Source organism: Hyperolius riggenbachi, chromosome 7, assembly GCF_040937935.1.
Source record: "Hyperolius riggenbachi isolate aHypRig1 chromosome 7, aHypRig1.pri, whole genome shotgun sequence".
In the NCBI taxonomy this organism is placed as follows: Eukaryota; Metazoa; Chordata; class Amphibia; order Anura; family Hyperoliidae; genus Hyperolius; species Hyperolius riggenbachi.
This window is the reverse complement of record NC_090652.1, coordinates 275601200-275621798: the sequence shown is the minus strand read 5'-3', so window position 1 is coordinate 275621798 and position 20599 is coordinate 275601200. Positions and strand designations below refer to the sequence as shown.

Sequence of the window (20599 nt, the reverse complement as noted above, 5' to 3'; positions counted from 1 at the left end):
TAGCTCCTGCCCCTCCTTACACTGAAATTTTTCAACATATTGGATCACACGATTGAACGCTAAACTGCCCAAAATTGAATAGATCGGCTAAGTGGAGGGCAACAGATGTCCTTCAGACTCAAAGTGATTGAATTGGCCAGAGATGATGAGATCTATAAATTTCTGGAACCTACTGTTCTTTCCATGAACCAGAGTCCTGCCTCCTCATGTAGACACATGTGCAAATTTGGACAGAGGCGCCAGGCAGGTTAAAATGATCTAAAAACAACTAAAAAGGAGGAGTACAGGTGGACTTACCTCCTGAAATGATGGACAATGGAGATTGTTCAAATCGCAAATAACAATTTATTTTGGCACTCCGCAACGCGTTTCGCAGGTATAACCCGCTTCATCAGGCAAGGAGTGCAAGCTCAAAAAGGTCCAATAGTGGCAATGCGCCTCTGTGAGGCAGTATATAGTCCACCTTGGGTGGAGGGGACTTTCCCCTTCTTTCTATCTTTCCAAGAGCGACTTCTTAAACCTGAGTGGGGTCAGGTTCTAATGCTCCCCACCTCATTTCAAGTGGTTGCCTATGTGGTAACCCGTGTTTGTGAGTATATCCACATCTGTTAATTATTTCGCCAACAATTTTTAGACTTACTGCACTATATTGGGCTCTCGGTTTTTCTTTTTGTGCATCATGTAGACACGTTTTCTACTGTCGTGCAGGGATTCTGGGAAACGTCTCGCATCTTTTGTTCTTCCTCCTTTTGTATGTCACATGGTCATACCTGACTCTCCTGACAGCAAGGCTGGATTTATACTTTATGTGCCCCTAGCCTAGGCCAAGTATGTTGTGGCTCCCCTTTCATGTGCAGCTGTGCCCCTCCCATTCCATGTGCAGCTCATCTTCCATGTGTATCTTTCATGTACTGTAGCCTTCTTTCATAAACAGCTCCCTTGGGCATCATTTTGCATTTTCATGTGTTCCTCCTCATTTTCAGCCTCCTCTTTTATATGTAGAAAGAGGTCTGTAGCCGCCCAAGGCCCGGGCCTTTGTGGCCTTTCCAGAAATCTGGCCCTGTCTGCTGCCTGTAACCAGGGATGACAGGAATCAGGCTGTACTGCAGTGGCCAGCACATTTGACTCGTGAATTAGGTGCTCTGTCCAGCACTTTTCTCCTATACACTGTTTATATTCACTCATCATCCTGATAGTTATTAAAGTTTGCTTTGTTCAATTTTGGCGTTCGTTGGATTTTAAACTTAATGTTCTTACATTTTCCATTGTTTTTGTCTTTTTTTTCTCTCAGTGTGCAGATGAGGAGAACGAGATGAGGAAAAAACAGGAGCTGGCACTCATGGAGAAACTTCTAGAACAAGAAGCCATGTTGGACCAGCAAGACCAAAAGGTTCTGTTAGCTTTATCTACAAACCAGCTAGTGCTTATATTTATTCTATACCTTTTCTTGGAAAAGGGCCAGTACTACCACAAGGCAAGAGAGGCAAATGCCTTAGTCATATGCACCAGTACCCATCCTACTCACTTGTCTTTGTTACTAACTAAACAGGATATTTTTCCTCAGGCCAAATAAAGTGCCAAAGGGTTTCAACAGCCAGATGCAAACCCTTTGGCACTTTATTTGGCCTGGGGAAGTGGGCAGTGGGAAGTGGAACCCACAAAACGCGTTGCCTGGGCTAATTAAAAAATTATATTTATATATATTTATTTGTAGTTATTTAAGTAAATCACCTCCCCTTTTTTCTTTTATTTGTTTTTAATTCAATTTTATACACTCTTGGTGCCTCTTACCCCCTTTGTGCTCTCAGTTCAGGTGTCCTTTTAGTAGGCTGTACACATATATATTGATTTCCACCCAGTGTTCCAAAACGATTTATTCCTTTTCCTACCACACACAGCACATTGATTTTTAATAGATCCCAGCAGGGAGTCTTGCTGTGCCCCCATTGACCTAGATTTTGTGTGTCTGAAGCACTTGTTAAAGGAATACTTAAGGCAAAAAAAAAAAATGACATTTACTCACCTGGGGCATCCCTCAGCACCCCGAAGCTGGATGGTGCCCTCGCAGCCCCGCTCCGATCGTCCTGTCCCCGCCGGCGGCTACTTCCAGTTCGGCGACAGCCGCCGACAGGCTGGGAACGCGGCTGATTTTCCGCGTTCCCAGCCGCTGCTATCACCCTCTATGCTGCTATAGCGTATATATAGACGCTATAGCAGCATAGAGGGTGATAGCAGCGGCTCGGAACGCGGAAAATCAGCCGCGTTCCCAGCCTGTCGGCGGCTGTCGCCGAACCGGAAGTAGCCGCCGGCGGGGACAGGACGATCGGAGCGGGGCTGCGAGGGCACCATCCAGCTTCGGGGGGCTGAGGGATGCCCCAGGTGAGTAAATGTCATTTTTTTTTTTGCCTTAAGTATTCCTTTAAGGGGATACACTGGTCGATTTCAGCCATCGATCGATCCTATAGGATCGTTCGATCGATCAGAAATTGATTCATTCATATCAGCAAATTGATTGATTTGTGATTGATTCCGATCAATTTCGAAAAATGTGATCTGACAGGATGGAAAATCTAGGTCGATCTGCTGCTGACAGCAGATCGATGCCCCATAGAGTTGCATTGGATCTAATGGTCCAGTAATGCATTTAGATCGATTTTCAATAGATTTCCAATAGATTTCATTCTGAAATCTATTGGAAATCTGTTCCTAATGTGTGGCACACATCAGATAGATTCCTGTCAGATACTTGACCGGCATCTAACAGAAATCTATCTGATGGTCTAATCGGCTGCAAATCTAGAAGTGTATGGCCGCCTTTGGACTGTGTTTACACACATTGTAACAACATTGGAATGTAAACAAAGAACTGTTATCTCCAGTTTGGATGCGGATTTGAAGCTGAATAGCAGGACAAAGTGCTTTTGTTTAACCATTTCAGTGATGTTCTGATAAAAAAAAATTCTGGGATAGTAGCTTTCAAGCTGTGAGGACTGCTGACTTTCAGACGACTTATAAGGGATGCTGGTCTTATACCTGATCCTCAAAGAAAACCTGCGTTCAACTGTTTATAGAGTGAGTCCTAAATTGTACTCACACCTTTCCCTAAAGGAGAAATCTAGCAATGATGGGCAGATTCAGAATCTGATTAGAGAGAAATCTGTCAGCTGCTTATGCACTACAGGTCGATTCCCAATCAATTTCAGCATGAAATCTCTCAGGAATTGGCTAAGTCTGCTGCCTCGCCGCTGCACCCCTAGTGTATAAGTGTGACCCCCGGGTGCGCATTTATACATTACCTGTCCTGTGTCGCCCACTGCGCGGTGCCCTCTGTCTTCTGAACCCCTGCTCTTCCATTAGCGGTATACATGCTGTCGGCACAGAACACGTGACGCATGTGTGATGTCACGGGGTGGGAAACTCAGGACAGGTAATGTATAAATGCGCACTTGGGCCACTACTGCTTATTGCTGTTAAGAGTATAATAGCGGCTTTCTGGAAATGCCCTTATCCCCCTTCATTATCTGATTGGGTTAAAAGGGTCCATCCGATTTAGGATGCGGAGCAGCAGATTGCTTTACAGTCAGATAAGTGGGGTGATTTTTGCATCAAATGGTTGGATTGGGCTGAGTTTATGAATTCTGATATATATATATATATATATATATATATATATATATATATATATATATATATATATATATATATATATATATATATATATATATATATATATGAATGAATACTCTCTGATGAGGATAGTTCTTGATGAGAGGGGATTTTGGTGTAGTTTTGTTTATGTTTTTTTGTTGTTGCTTGTTTTTGTATTTTGGTTGTTTGTTAATTTTTGTTGATATATATTTTTTTGTTTATTATTTCCTGCTTAATAGAAATGTCATTACATTAAAATGCGCACATGGGGGGCAAATTTATACACTGGAGGAACAGCGCCGGGGGTTTCGTTGCTTGTCCCGATATTGCTCATCGTTTCCGACAGGCACCCGTTTGACCCCGATGGCCCAACATTTTGATATACAGTATATTAAGAAGACGTCAGTGCACAAGGCCGTGACATGAAACACTCCGGAGTGCTGTAGCCCAATAGTAGTCCATACATTCAGTAAAAAAGAGAGAGTAGGCACCATATCCAATACAAAAATATCTTCGTTTTATTCCCACAAGTTTAAAAGATTCCAGGCTACAGAACCGTACATCGGAGAGTAGTGCAAGTAGATGGGGGGTCTACAGCTGTTTCACGCCATATGTCTGTGGCGCTTCATCAGGGTCCTGATGAAGCACCACAGACATATGGCATGAAACAGCTGTAGATTCCCCCCCCCCCCCATCTACTTGCACTTCTCTCCGATGTATGGTACTGTAGCCTGGAATCTTTTTAACTTGTGGAAATAAAACGACTTTGGATGTGCGTGCCCACTTTCTCTTTTTTACTGAATGGCCTGACATTTTGCAGCATGATACATACGCCCAATTTCGGCCTGAAATTGGTCGCATTGTCGACCAGGCATGCTCTTGGCAGCACCGATTTTTAATTGATTTGATAATAATTATAGAATCGGATGGTCAAATGGCCGCCAAGTCAAGAGCTGTATGGCCACCTTATAGAGTACCGAGGCGAAAACAATAGACATTATAGGACACAGAGGCATGTTCTCAGCACAATGACATGCCTCTGTGTCCTTCTGGTGCTGCTGCCGCCAGTCCCCCCGGGCTCTGCTCTGCCTTCTATTTACAGCCAGCCATCAATCACTGCTCTCCTCCGCCCCCCCTGCATTGCCTCCCCTGTATCGCTCCCCCGCCTCCTCACTTCACTCCCCCGCCTCCTTCAATCACTGGCTAAGCCGTGACTCAGGAAGTACTTCTGAGTTGTGGTCATCTTGGATTCGTCTGCCGGTGATCGGAGGCTGCGGAGGACGAATGGAGCCACGGAGAGCAGCGTGGAGCGGCGCGGAGGCATCTGGGAGGCGGCATGGAGCAGGTAGTATTTTTTATTTTATTTTAACCATGCCGCCTCGGGTTTTCTTGAAGTTGGTCCCCTTAGCCAGTTGTCACTAAAGCAATGCTCGGTAATCCTGTCATGACTATCACATCACCTCGTACTAGAGAGGGTGACTCTTGGCCAATAGAAGCAGCTTAGTAAAAGAGGAAGGGACATGTTACTACAGTACTTGGAAGCTGAAAATATTCATAGCTGTAATCAGGCTTTTCTCATGCTGTGCTTTCAAGCTGACACCGCTGTTTTATAATAATTCCCTATGTCCTTTTTCTCACAGTCTCCTTCACATAAATCTAAACGTCAGCAGCAGGAGTTAATAACAGAGCTGCGGAGGAGGCAAGTGAAGGACAACAGGCATGTGTATGAGGGCAAGGATGGGGCCATTGAGGACATCATTACAGGTAAGAACCAATGGGCTTCCTGTTGGCCAAGTGATAATATCTTCAGTCACATACCTTTCAGTTTTTAGAGATTATTCCGTAAGACCCAATGAAGAACTTGGCAGCCTAGTTAAAGCACCACTAACGTGAAAAATTGCAATATTTTACAGTTTTACAAAACTGACAGGTTTTGGACTATTCCATCTCCTCATGGGAAATTCTCAAGGTTTTCTTTATTTTCAAGAGCATTTCCTGGACGACAGTTGCTCAGTCCAACTGCCAGTATAGTCTGCAAACAGTTGGTGGGCTGCATCTGTGATTAGATCCTTTCCAGAGAGTACTTTTGTAAAGAATAAATTAAATACTTAGAATCCCCATGAGGAGATGGACCATTCAAAAACATGTCCGTTCTGTCAGACTTGTACTACCTACTGTAAGTGACAGCAACATGGGAGAAAATTAATTTATAGCTTATTTTACTCTGGTAGAATCTCACTTTTTATTTGTATATATTTACATGGATTTTGAATTTTGCTATTTTTTTGCGGTAGTGGTCCTTTAATGTCATGAAAAGTAAACTCCAGGAAGTTCTGACTGCTGGTCAGGGTAGATGAGTGTAATGCTACATTTACAGCTACGTCTGAAACAACAGAAACTTTATTAGCAATGTCATGACTAACATTAACAATTTTAGTGTTGAGTTGCTTTTCTGTGTCAGAAAGCCCCCTGTGCTATATGCTGTTAGTCAGCTGACTCCCCCCGTGTCTGTGGAAGAAAAGCAATGGCCTACACTACAGTCATGGATCACATGACCTGGAAGCAGCATTTTCCAGCATGCTGATGTCCCAATAGCTGTGGCATTAAGCTTACTGATGCCACCCCACCCACTCCTCAACCGCTAGCTTAACTTTGTGAGAATTTTTAAAGCGCGCCTGAAATACCACTAGCCAATATAAAAAGAGCATTTGATGACAGAGAACATAATCAGAGGTTACTTTTTTTGAATTCAGAATGACAAAACATTTTTTGTTGGCAAGCTTCCTCGTTATGCCCTAGAGACGTACCATGGTTGCTAAGAGTGTCAAGAGCAAGTTCCCCGGGGTCAGGAGGAAGTTCCCCAGTGTCAGGAGGAAGTTCCCCAGGGTCAAGAGAAAATTCTACTAGATCAGGGGGACATTCCACAGGGGGAAGTTCATCAGGGCCAGGAGGAAGTTCCCCTGTGTTAGAAGGAAGTCCCATATGTTATAATGGTCAGCAGGAAGTCCCCAAGCATCAGGAGAAGTTTCCCAGAGTCAAGATTAGGAGGTTCTTTCGGTGTCATTGTTAAATGCCTCAGTGTCAGAAGGGCCCACAGGAAATTCCTCAGTGCCAAGAGGAAATCCCTCACCTTTAACCTTTCAATGCCCCCCCTATTAGTCCTGTAATGTTATGAATGACTTTACTCACCCACAGGAAGGATCTGGAGTTTTTCTCACTTCCTTCCCTTTTCCTTTTATATCGGCTGTGTGGAATGGAACTGCTACACATTTAGACATGCAGTCATTAGTGTCGATGACCTCTGGTCATGTACTTTATCATATGCTCGGCTTACATTGTCCAAGTTTACTTCAGGATCACTTTAAATTAATTTGAAGACATCACAACAAAAGTTGTTTAGGTGATACTAACTGTAACTGTAACTAACTGTAAAAGATTTCTTTGCAAGCTTTCAAAACTTTTAAGTTTCTTCTTCAGACATGATACAGAACTGGATCAGAACCAAAGTGTTGTATCATGCCTGGAAAAGGAACTTAAAGTGGATCCAAGATAAACTTTTACTCATTGCATTATTGTGCCCCTTACATATAGTTTATAGGGCATTTCTCCAGCCAAGTACTTTTTTTGTTTGTTTTAAAACCCTAATTCCCCATAAACTAAACAAGCCTCACCCACAGCTCCTCTAGAGCCTAGACATTCTGAGTCCCACGTAGCAAGTGCTCTTGGGAGCTCAGTCTGAGGATGAGGAGGCTTTTCCCAAAGGAGGAGGAGGAGGCATTACCAGCCAGAGATTTTAGAAGCAAGGGGGCGGAGAGGGGAGGAGAGAGGAGTGCAATTTTCACAGGCTGAGGGGTGGAGATACAGAGAAGCTTGCCTGTGTAATAATGGCAAGTAAAATATGGCTGCTCTCGTATCCCAGGAAGAAATAATCATATACAGTACTGTTGAAGCTGTTTGCAGCAAGATTTGCTGTGTAAACTATCTAAACTTTAGATAACATATATAGACAAGTTACTTGTTATAGTTAGTTTTTTTTATCTCGGATCCACTTTAAAGTTTGGGAAGCTTGCAAAGAAATCTTGCACAGGTAGTCATTAAAGGTATCTCCTAAACAACTTTTGTCGGTCTGCTTTCGGATTCTCTCCATGACCAACTCCGGACCACACACAACTGGCCTTAAGTTAATTTGAGTCAATGGTAACACATTTAGGGGTTGATTCACAAAACTACATGACAAAAGCCATGCTCAGGCAATTTCAGTGGTGCTCAACGCATGTACATTGCGCAGGTAGCGCAACTCGCATTACCTACGTAACACATCCGTTGATGCCCCATGTAACAATTCTTAAGGGCATTACCTAGCTAACGTGGATTGCTCCATGTGTGCAAGGCAATATGTAACTGCTGTAAGTACCAGCATGGCAATTTTAATGTAGTTTGGTGAATTAACTCCTTAGTACCAGAGGGCAGGTTAATATGTGGAATGCAGCAGCCTATGGCAGTCCATTGAGATTACTACTGTCATGGCAGCGAAGCATGAACTCTGATTGGCTGCTGTGGGCTGTGACACTTTCCATTGGATTTTGTCTTATAAAATACGTCAAATCATTGGCAGTATGAATAAGATAAGAGGCTCGCAAGGATCACATGACCCGCTGTGCCACTTGAGATGTTTCATGCACCAGGTATTCTCCTTCCTCAGGTATATCTCTCTTACCACTACACTACTTCCACCAGTGGTCCCCCAGCAAAACAATGCAGTTAAGAAGTCCTTTAGTGTGCTGGAGGTTTTCGGAGTCCTCAGCACTGCAGGCAACAACCTTTGTTCCTGTAGCTATCAGGAGTAGAGACGTTAGATTTGCATTTCCAACTTTTGCTCATGCCAGTCTTTATGTTGTTAAATGGCGTAAAATCTACAGGTGTCCATACATGTAGCAATGTATGGACAGATCAGTCAAGAGACTAATCTCTCTCTGCTCAGAGGGAGAGTTATTGGCTGCCCATACACCACAGGCCGATTCCCAATAGATTTCATGATGAAATATCTCAGGAATTTGTCTCAGCACGCCATCGATTTCGCCTGCCTGGCCGCCCAACCAAATCTTACTATCCCCCCTTGGTGCTCATGCATTGTAAATCTCACCTGTCCAGCTTATCCAACTCCAGGTCTCCACCACTGTCTCCCCCGAGCACCACCATCACGAGTGCCAACACTTGGTGGTGTGTACGATGCGGAGAATGTGTGACATCACACAAGGACCTGGCAGTGTTCAGGAGAGACAGTGGAGAAGACCATCAGTTGCGTCATCTGGATAGTTGAGATGTACAATGCACGGGCAGCAGTGGAAAGAACATTTACATTTGGGGGGACAGCGCTCGGGGGTCCATCACGTCCTTTGGGATATCGCACGTTGTTACTACCGAACACCCGATTGACCATGTCAGTCCGAGATTTTTTAGCTTGCTCAAGTGATACATTCGGCCAATTTTGTCCCAAAATCAGTCAAATCATCAATCGGGCATGGTTTTTGTGGCACCGATTTTTATCAGATTTGACATAATTATCGAATCGGATGATCGATCGGGTCACAGAATCATGGCCAATTTGAAGGGAACATACTTGAGACTTGTTGCGTGTGGTCATGAAAAGAATCCGAAGACATAACAACAAAAGCTGCATCAAGCACAGCAAGGTGCTGGCTGCTCTCTGGCTGCATGTCAGAGGTGGCGAAGAGATATCCCGGGGTTGACGGCATATCTCCTGCTGTTTGGAATTCAGGACACACAAGTCTCAAGACATAACAACAAAAGTTGTTTAGGTGATACCTGTAATGACTAACTGTACAAGATTCCTTTGCAAGCTTTCAAAACTTTGAGTTTCTTATTCAGGCTTATTCATGTTTCACAGCTGGATCAGAACCATACAAAATACTGTCACATACACAGGCTTTATATATGATTTTGTAGAGTCTCCTGTAATCTGATCCCATGTAGTCTTCCTCTTTTTTGAAATGTAAATGACCTCATCAAAGCTTATCAGAGATCATTTACATTTCAAAAAAAAGAGGAAGACTACATGGGATCAGATTACAGGAGACTCTACAAAATCATATATAAAGCCTGTGTATGTGACAGTATTTTGTATGGTTCTGATCCAGCTCTGAAACATGCCTGAAGAAGAAACTTAAAGTTTCGAAAGCTTGCAAAGGAATCTTGTACAGTTAGTCATTACAGGTATCACCTAAACAACTTTTGTTATGTCTTGAGACTTGTGTGTCCTGCATTCCAAACAGCATGAGATATGCCGTCAACTCCGGGATATCTCATTGCCACCTCTGACATGCAGCCAGAGAGCAGCCAGCACCTTGCTGTGCTTGATGTAGCTTAACTAGAAGCTGAAAGGACCCCCCCAAGATTCTGGTTCTTGGAATGGAGCGGTGCTTTAGCAAGATACACAGCTGTTTTCCCATTGCTGAAGGAAACATCTACATAGGATAGACTAAGTCCTGAGCACTGGGAATCAAATGGCAAAGGTCAACGCTTCTTCCAAGATCGTGGCGTGAGTGGGGGTGTGCTAGTCATACTCACCTGGCAAGAGGTCCCAGATGCTGGAATTACGGTGTCCTAGTCTCCAGCAGCTGCTGAGCATGCTCCTGCTAAGGTTATGTTTTTTCCGCTTCTTGCATAATTGGTTAAGCTATTGGCCTTAGACTCCCACAAGAATGTATAGCTAGGGACTAGAAGGACCAATTGGAATCCCCAAACTGGAAGTGCGGCGAAGCATGGCTATTGGCTGCTAGAGACTAAAGGTCCGTACACACGCCGGACTGGAGGCAACGACGGGTCCGTCGTCACCTCCCGCTGGGTGGGCGTTCCAGCGACAGTCCGGCGTGTGTACAGTCTGTCGGCGGACTGATACGGCTGTTTCTAAGCGATCCGCCGACAGCCGTATCAGTCTGCAGGCAGACTGTACACACGCCGGACTGTCGCTGGAACGCCCACCCAGCGGGAGGTGACGACGGACCAGTCGTTGCCTCCAGTCTGGCGTGTGTACGGACCTTAAGACTCACTATTTCAACAGCATGGATTCAGTGATGGCCTTACGATAGGTTAGTATGACTGGTACACCTATACTCACCTACACCTGCTCTACTATATGGCACCAGATAGTGTTTTTCTATAAGGGAGCAGGATGTTTGTGGAGGAGTGTAAATTTTAATGCTGAGGATAGATCCACTGTACATGCCCAACTATATGGTGTTCTTTGAAGCAGGGGTCCCCAACCCCTGATCGTGAACCCGGTGCAAATCTGTGAGCTGTTTTGAGCTGGTCCTGCAGGCCTGGCCTCTCTCTCTATTGTCAGTTATGCAGAGCAGTGCACAGCAGAGCGTCACCAGGTGCTCCATCCTCTCCTTACAGGTGTTGTGCTGCTTCTTCTTCCTTACACGCCTGATGCAGACACACATCGGGAGATGTACAATGTATGGTGCAGCACAACGGCTGTAAGGAGAGGACAGCACATTTGGTGACTCTTTACTGCACGCTGCTCTGCAGAGCTGATAATAGAGTGAAAGGCCAGGTCCATGGACCGCCACACCTGGTGGTATGGCTGCTCTGCTGCATGCCCCTCAGTGCCACCCCCCAGTGCCCGGAAAATGTTCACACTGTAAAATGCTACCTCCTCCAACAATGGTTGGGGACCCCTGCTTTAAAGGATAACTCCATTTCAAAATATACCCCCTTCTCTAGCCCCCCACCCACTCCCAAGCTTTCTGAATACCTCTTCCCCAGGCTCCCAGGACCTGAATCCATGTCATCCACGCTTGCAGGAACTGGGGGTCATATGATCTGAACAGCCCAGTCTCCCTTTGTTTACATGTAGTGTCACCATCCTGGCCTGCAGTAGAAAGTAGACCATGTCTCCATTGAAAGGAACAGAGATGTCATCTGCTTTCTGCTCAACAGTGCCACCTAGTTGCCATGGGAAATGGTGGTGCCAGATGTAAACACAGTCACTGCTTTTCAGACCACTCAATCCCTAGTGCTTGTGGACTACGTAACAGCTGGTACTGTGAAGGGGTTCAGAGAACTGAAGGGGGCATTTAGGCCCATTGAAAAGGCCCAACCATAACTCATAGTCCCTCAAGGCTTCTGCTCATCAACTTCTCCATTGTAGGTTGTTGCACCTTGTTTTGTAGAATACTGCAATTCTATTACTGTTGCTTTAATTTGTCTCTTCTTTAACTGCAAGTATCTACTTGATATACTGTTCGCTCTGATTAATCTCTGTAAGCATTGCCTTCCTGGGCCCAGGAGAACCGGCCTTGTCTACGAAGCCCTGCCAAGCCTGTTTTCCCAGCCCCAGCAGAGCACTAACCGTTGTACTAATGCCGTAGATCTTGGCTTCTTAATCTTTTTCTGTTTGTCTTGTTCGGCTGTTGTTTCCCATGCAGTGCTGAAGACAGTGCCATTTACCGCCCGAACCGCCAAGCGCAGCTCACGGTTTTTCTGCGACCCCGTTCTCAATGAGGAATTCCATTACTAAAAAAAAAAAATTCTATCTCACACCTGCTGCTCTTAAGACAAAAAAAAGGTTGCTGTAGGTTTTCCAATATTTCTGTTTGTGTTTTGGCCTTGCTACAAATATCCCAGTGGGTGTGGCTTGCCCGCTTTCCGGCGGGAGCTGTGATATTTGCCTCATCATTGCATGCCATCAGGAAGCTCCTCCTCTCCATCTTGTCTTCCATCTTTAGTGCATGACTCGTAGCACATGGTTACTGTCTAGCTACATAAAGGCTGGTTTGTCGGTACTGTGGGGTGGATGGGGCTATAGGAGACGGTCACTTGCTGTTATCACCTTTGGAATTGTGATTTCTGTGGTGTTTTTGTCAACTGTGCCATATATAATGACATGCCATGTATACGTTTGTGGGAAATTACACCTAAAATGAAGTTTGGCTTAGTAACTTTAAAACAGTGGTCTATATGCAGAACCCTTCTCTTTAGTTATGTTGATACAAATATTCATTTTTTTCAGCCAATGAGATACTGATATTTAGGGTTAATGCAGATTTTGTATTTAAAGGACAACCATCAGAAAAAAAAATAAAAAAAAATAAAATAACATGCATATGAAATGTATATTTCTCCAAGAGTAAAATGCACCATAAATTACACTTTTTCTTTTGTCACTGTCACCTACAGTAGCCAGTGAGAATCCAACAGATCTAGCAGGTTTTGGACTAGTCCATCTCCTCATGAGGGAGTCTCCGCTATTTCTCTATTTACATATGCACTTACTGAACTGCAGTTGCTCAGTCCAACTGTCAAAATTGTTTGCAAATGAGTAGGCAGACTGAGCCACATCATTGTAAAGATAATTTTCCAGGTAGTGCGTTTGTAAATAATAAAGATAATACCGAGACTCTCCCATAAGGAGATGGGGCTATCTACTGTAAGTGACCGGGACATAAGAAAAAGGTAATTAATGGTGCCTTTTACTCTGGGAAAATGTACATTTTATAGGTATGTTTTTTAAATGTTATACTTTTTTGCAATAGTTTTTCTTTAATTTTATGCAAATATATGCATCTTGAAAGTAGACCAATCAAAATCATCAGTACCTTCAAAGAACACCCACTTCCAAGCTAATTAAGCTAACATACATTATTTTCCACAGGAATAAGACAGTTAAAGAAACACCATCAAGAATAATGATAAAATTAAAAATATATTGAGATAAGATGTACATTTCTCCCACAGTAAAATGCACTATAAATGACTTTTTTCCTATGTCACTGTCATTTACAGTAGGTAGTAAAACGATAACAGATACGTCAGACTTTTACACACTACTGTAAGCAACAGCAACATAGGAGAAAAGTGATTTACAGATCATTTCACTTTGGGAGAAATGTCTTTCTGATATGTATGTATTTTAAATTTTAACATTTTTCACGATAGTGGTCCTTTAACACTGAAGCAAAAAAAAAAAAGTATGATATAATGAATTGGTTGTGTACTACGGATAATTAATAGACCATTAGTAGCAAAGAAAATAGTCTATTTTTTTTCCAGTTATATAGTTGTTGTTTTTGATAAAATTGCATCATTGTTTAATATTTGCAGTTTACACACTACACTCAGCATTTTAAATGATGAAACAGAGCAGGCTAATGACCCTTTGAACTTTCTTCCGCAGTAAAACTTGAAACAAACAAGAAACAGTGAGGCCTGGTGCACACCAAAACCCGCTAGCAGATCCGCAAAATGCTAGCAGATTTTGAAACGCTTTTTCTGTAGCGTTTCTCCTAGCATTTTGCGGTTTTGTGAAGTGTTTTTGGTGTAGTAGATTTCATGTATTGTTACAGTAAAGCTGTTACTGAACAGCTACTGTAACAAAAATGCCTGGCAAACCGCTCTGAAGTGCCGTTTTTCAGAGCAGTTTGCGTTTTTCCTATACTTAACATTGAGGCAGAAACGCCTCCGCAATCCAAAATCTGCAGCAGTGCGGGAGTATGCGTTTCAGCAAAACGCCTCCCGCTCTGGTGTGCACCAGCCCATTGAAATACATTACCCTAGCAGATCCGCAGCCGCAAGCGGATCGCAAACCGCAGCCGAACCGCTCTGGTGTGCACTAGGCCTAAGAGACAGTTGAGATAAGTGCTTCAGAAGACAGAGCTCAGAGAAGCTCTTTTGCATAGATAACAGCTGCAGTTTCTTAACTCTATCTGTACAGGAAACAAAATGAGACTCATATCTGTGCTGCTAATGTTTTATTTCTTAGCAATACTACACATACAAATCATTATATCATAAGTTTATTTTAACTTCAGATTCCCTTTAATAATCAATAGTTTCAAGGCCTGAGTACACGGACCTTTGACCCCAGTTTGAGTTCAGGTTGATGTCAAAAAGTGACCTGAACTCAAAACTTCTGGAGACAATAAGTCTGAGAAGGGTGGGGTGAAAATCTATATATGCAGCCAGCAAGACAGTATATAAGGTAACCGGCAGCCCCAATGAGTAAAGTGAAGATTTACTGTTGTAGTGAAGAAAACCAAACTGACTATTTTGTGTAATTTCCTTTCACCTGTCACATGTGAACGACAATTCTTAGTTATTTTCACTGTATGTGGATCTGCCTTATCTCTGCTCATCTCCGGCCACTGTCTATATTCTCTATCAGGATTGCATGGTCCCCTCTGCATGGCAAGGACCTCTGCATGATATCTCCACATCCATGCAATACTCACCTTTCTGTTTTTTAGTTCCGAGACAATTGATATTTCATCGTTCTTAGCGACCGAAGACTATCTTCATTTCGGATGTGTTTTTGTAGCTACAATAAAAACGTTCTTTTTGGGTCGAAAACTATAGATATTGCTTCGGAACTAGAAACAGCACCATTTATATGTATCTATACCATATGCTGTTTTATTGTAACTTTCAATAGTCTACTCTCTTTATTGACTTTAGAATGAAGTAAATCCTCACAACAGCTCATACTGTACATATGAGTAATGATAAAGTGTACCTGCAGTGACATACATGCAGTTCCCAGGCTGCCCGCTATCAATAGTAGTTTTATGCAGTGTTCTGTTATCTACAGCTCTGCTTCCTTTGCCCTTTGCAGACAGATGCTCCATCCATGCCCCATGCTGATAAGCAAAAAAAGTTAGTAAGTAATCTTTACTGCTGATCGGCATGAAAAAAAGACGGACGGCACCAACTGCCATCCTATATTATAAAACCTAACTGTCCATGCGTTATCCACTTTCCCTGTCTGTGCGTCCGAAGCTTTTTTGCACTGCGCATTTGCGCAGTACAGAAAGCCGTTGGGACGGGAGGTGAGGCCAGGGAGCAGGGCGGCCGTGTGCGTCCTGCGGCAGGCAGGCGGGTGCACTAGCACGGCGGGCGGGCCGGCACACAGGCATCGGGTTAAATCACTACCTAGAGCCCGTTTTTAAACGGGCTTAGTTAGCCTAGTTATCTATAAACACACTCACTAATAATGTATGTTGTGCATATATTGTATGCAATGTACAGAGGGAGATGCTGCTTGCTTGTCAGTTGGAAACAGCCTTTATCTCCCACGATGCAATGAGGTTCACAAACCGGAAACTGTAGGGCCATGGCCCTGACATCACACTGTGGGAGGGGTTTCACCACAATATCAGCCAAACAGAGATCCTTGATGATCTATTCCAGAAAAGGAAAAGATTTCTCTTGGGAAAGTGGGAGTGTGGGCTGCTGATTGGGATGAAGTTCAATCCTGGATTATGGTTGCTCTTAAAGCACTTTCACGACTTTTGACAGATGTTCTTATAGACCAAAGTACCTCAGGAGGTTTTTTTTAAACATGCAGCTAGGCATACACAACCTGTGAACCTAAGCGGGGATTGTCCCATTAAAATATGTGGGAGTTTCACACCCAGGCACTTGCCTGGCTGCCTACAAGCCCAAAAAACACCCCATCTAAAAGCCAGGGTAGCTAGACCTGCTGAGGTGATTGAGTCGGTTATTAGATGTAGAGATGCCTGAGAAATCCACTCTATGTAGACAGGTGAGGTGATTGAGTCTGTTATTAGCTGTAGAGATGCCTGAGAAATCCACTCTATGTAGACAGGTCTGTACCTTTACATCTTATTGCGAAAATATGGGCTCAAAACCAGCTCTACAGTATCTACTGTTAATGGACCTCCCAGGAGAGTTGTCTATACGGGGCAAAGGAAACGGAGTTATTGTTGACATTACACTGGAGAATGCTTAACTACCAATGATAGCGGGCATTCACACGAATACAGTTACACTTTACAAACTATTCTTTTTTTAAGTGTCTGTGTGAGTTTTTACAGATTTTTACTGGGGAAGCTCTTTATTTTCGACACAACCTAAGTCAAATTCTTCACATAAAGACTGTGTTAATGATCTATCTGGAGCCAAATTTCAAAGCAGCTTGCCTTTCCACCTCTTCTGAATTTCTGAAGAAATAATTACAGAAGCTTTTTAATGAGCTAACAGGGCGTCCATCTTGTTCACTGCCTACCTCTGCTTAACCTGCCCCGCCCACCTCTTCCCTCCTTCCTTCCTGCTTCAGTGGCTAACCTCTGAGGAACCTCCTTCTCAGCTCACACTCTCTGCTCTCCTCACCCATGATTTTATTTAACCATCATTTTATGTTTTTTCCGTTTAGCCTTAAAGAAGAATAATATCACTAAATTTCCAAATGTTCATTCGAGGGTAAGGATTTCATCTAGCACACCGGTGGTGGAGGAGACACAGAGCTGGCAAGCATCATTTTTATACTTGGCTTCCTCCTCTCTCTGTATGCCAGACCAGCAGATACTCTTTCTGTCGCATGTGCACAGAGGCGGCCATCTTGTGGACTTGTGCATTATTGCTCTGAAGCAGAGACTTCAGTTTTTCCAACTTTTATGAAAATACAGTGATCGGCTTATCTCAATCTCATTAGTGGTAATAACAAGTGCTGTATGAGGATCATCATTTTATACAGAAAATATTCACTGTATACAAAATGTCAGTTTCCTCTCTGCATAAGCCATGAGTGCACTTTAACAGTCCATTTGCTTCGGTTTACATTCAATCCTGAAAAGGTCAGACCTTCAAAATCTGATAGATCCATCCCTGAAACATGCAGAGACTTTGCTTCATGGAACGTGGGGACTAAAGGGCCTCATATACTGTGGAGTCGGTACAAAAATCATCCACCTCCTCGGTTTATGGAACCCAGGTACCCAAAAATTGCTCTGACTCCTTAGTCTAATAATTACCAGGACTGTGAAGTTGGTACACAAATCATCCAACTCCTCGGTTCATAAAACCACCAACTCCGACTACAGAAACCCAAAAATTGTTCCAACTTCAACTCTCTGACTCCACAGCTCTGCTCTTCTAGACGAAGGGCTACGGAGCTGTCCCCGAAGGTAAATGAGTGGTATCTGTCTCCCTAAAAACCCACGCCATTTACAAACCCCATTAGGATACAAGGATGACAGATGTAACAAGGTTAGACAACATAGGACAACGCTATACAAGGCAAACAGTACAAAATACATGATCATGTGATTTTGGGCTGGTTAGATAGGCCCAGTAATACAAGTATGAGGTGGTCATAGGAAAGCAGCACATGATCATGTAGAATACATTAGGTAAGGGAGGATCCTGCCAAAGGCTTTCAATCTAAGGAGAGGGGAGGTGGACAAACTAGTTAGAGTACAGTTTTTATATATCCTATATAATAATTCCCTTGTTGCTGCATCCATCATGTTGCTGCATGGGCTGCACGTGTCCAGGCAGAAGTTGTGGATGGTCGCGCCAAGACAAAGTTCTCTGGCGCCCGTTACTCAACGGGCTTCTTGGCTAATATAAGTATAACATGTGTGCTACATTAACAGTGCCTACAGAATGTGACCTAGGTTCATGTACTTTTATGGTATTAACATTATTTGGGTCCACCATGACCACGCCCACTCACATGGGGCCCCCTTCATTTATTCTGCACATGGGCCCACTGTTGGCTTTGTCTGCCCCGGACCCAGTTGCTCAGTATACTTTAAATACAAATTATGTTGCCCCCAGCAACATTTTGATGAGGACCTCAATTGTTCACCACCCCAAACTCCGCTCCCCATGGTGACCCCCACATCCAGGAAGGCCCCCTTGAGCCCCTCACCCAGAACAAAACATGCTCTGGAGGGAATGCCCTTGTATTGGAAGGGTGTAGGATCCCCCACAGCCATGGCCCCTCCAAACACCCCCCTTCCACCACCACCACTGTAATAAGTGGTCCACCTACAGACAGACTACCATATTTTGTCTCATTTCTAAAAAATGTTACTTGGCCGGCTGTCTGTATACTGTCCCATGACCAGTAAGCAGATCAGGTCCTTGCAAGCCACTGGTTTCACACTGGTTCCACACTGGTACCCTTTATCACCCAAGAGTGGAAAATGAGTAGATTTATGATCACAAGTTTATTGTGATTGTTGTCAGAGTTGCTGATGGATGTTAAAGTGCACTGGCAATATGACCAAGATTTAGTAAAAATCCAACCAAAACTTTTGAAAAGCCTCAGATGGTTTTCTGCAAAAAAAAAATGATTGCAGAAGACCCACTGTTAATATAATTGTAAGTTCACACCAAGCCAAGTAGTGGAGCTTACTGATTACAAGCCTGTCCCTGGCAACCAATCGGCTTCTTCCTTCCATTCTTCCTTGTGTTACAAATTGAGAAGGTGCAGCTGATTGGTTGACGTAATCACCCATATAAACAGTTCATTATTCAAACACACAATGAGTCTGGAACAGTTCACAGCATTAGCACTAACCAGGGTAACTAATCAGGATGTTTCATTATCTAACTTGCTTGGAGAAGATAATTAAATCCACTAAACATCGATGATTAGTTACATCAGATATAGTGCTGTCTGTTCACAAAATGCACCACTACTACAAATGTTGGTTTTGAAAGTAATTGCAGCCCATAGTCATTGCCAATTTTACTAGGTAAACCATCTTTTGTGTACTATATTTTATTACCTCATTCTAAAGGTGCTCCTACATAAGACAATATTTTGGCAGATCGACCAAGAGACAGATCTCGCTCTGATTGTATCCCATCGGAGAGAGATCTGTTGGACGGAATAAACCGCAGACCAATTCCTGCTCAATGAACATTAAATCTTTCAGGACTCGGCCTAGAGACATCGCCTCGCCTCTGGCCCTGTCCCCTCTAGTGTAAAATGTGCCCCCCTGGTGCCCTGTGCATGTCCACCGCTGTGTCGTCCTTTTTCTCACAGACATGCGCACCATACGGCGTATACGTGTACGCATGTGTGATGTCACCCACGTGCCTATGTGCAATATACCAGGAACCACGTGGGCACGCGTGTATGTATGGAAGAGGATGGAGACAGGTAACGTATTCATGCACGGAGCACATTTTACACCAGGAGGGACAGCACCGGAAGTTCAGTCGCATTTGTCACTCATCCTGATACGGCACTCTATTACCGCCGTGCATTCAATTGAGCATATTGGCCCGACATCTTGCAGCACATCCAATCGATACATGCGACAAATGTAGGTCCGAAATTGGTTGCATCGTCGATCGGACAGGCTCTAGACTGCACCGATTTTCATCCGATTTGATTATAATAATCGAATCAGGCATTCAATCGACCACCAAGTCGCTTGTTGTAGCCACCTTAAAGGTGGCCATACACTTGTTAGATTAGCAGCAGATAGATCATCAGTAGATTTCTGATCTATCTGATGTGTTTAGGAACATTTTTTACCAGGAACAGATTTCCAATAGATTTCAGTATGAAATCTATTAAAAATCGATCTGATGGCATTTTGTTGCCATCAGATTTCCATTAGGTCCAATGTAAAATGATAAGCCATCTCAAGAGATAATCCTAAATTTTCCAACATGTCAGATCGATTGAAATTGATCGAAATCGGCCGCAAATCGATCGATTGGACAATAGATTTGCAATTGGTCAATCGATTTCGATCGATCAATCGGCTGAGTGTATGGGCTGCTTAAGCCATTGACAGTGGCACTATTTAGGTTCTGAGATTTGGGGGAGATAAGAGCAGTAGTTGGTTTTCATTGTCATTTTCGATTTAAGTGACCCAGACAGAGATGTTTAAAGGATACCTTAGCTCTCATCAATTTTCACAACAGGGGAGCAGGTATGCAGTCCTCATGCCCACTTCTCCCCACGTTCCTCTGTTTTTTATTTTATTTTTTTCACTATTAAAGTAACGTATGCAAGAATAATCACAAACAAGGATGTCCTAACATAAAGTCATCTGAACAGCATGGATACAACAGCATCTATTGCTGGGAATTCATGATTCGTTTTTTCGGCAGGTTTACTGGCCGATCGGTTTTCTGATCGATTTCCATTCACTTCTATGAG

At 43.5% G+C, this 20599-nt stretch overlaps 1 protein-coding gene across 12 annotated transcripts in view; it reads left to right on the top strand.

Annotated features, from left to right (window-relative positions):
- Window positions 1-20599, top strand: part of FMNL2 (formin like 2) — a 313595-nt gene that overhangs the window by 282304 nt on the left and 10692 nt on the right. For 7 of the 12 annotated variants that reach the window (XM_068245776.1, XM_068245780.1, XM_068245775.1 and 4 more), the window contains 2 exons: window positions 1292-1390; window positions 5289-5412. In XM_068245776.1, the coding sequence (XP_068101877.1) occupies window positions 1292-1390; window positions 5289-5412 (223 nt within the window). Of the gene's footprint in view, window positions 1-1291; window positions 1391-5288; window positions 5413-12101; window positions 12236-16843; window positions 16938-20599 lie in introns of those variants that run through there. The other 5 variants (XM_068245782.1, XM_068245777.1, XM_068245783.1 and 2 more) reach the window with 3 other exon arrangements.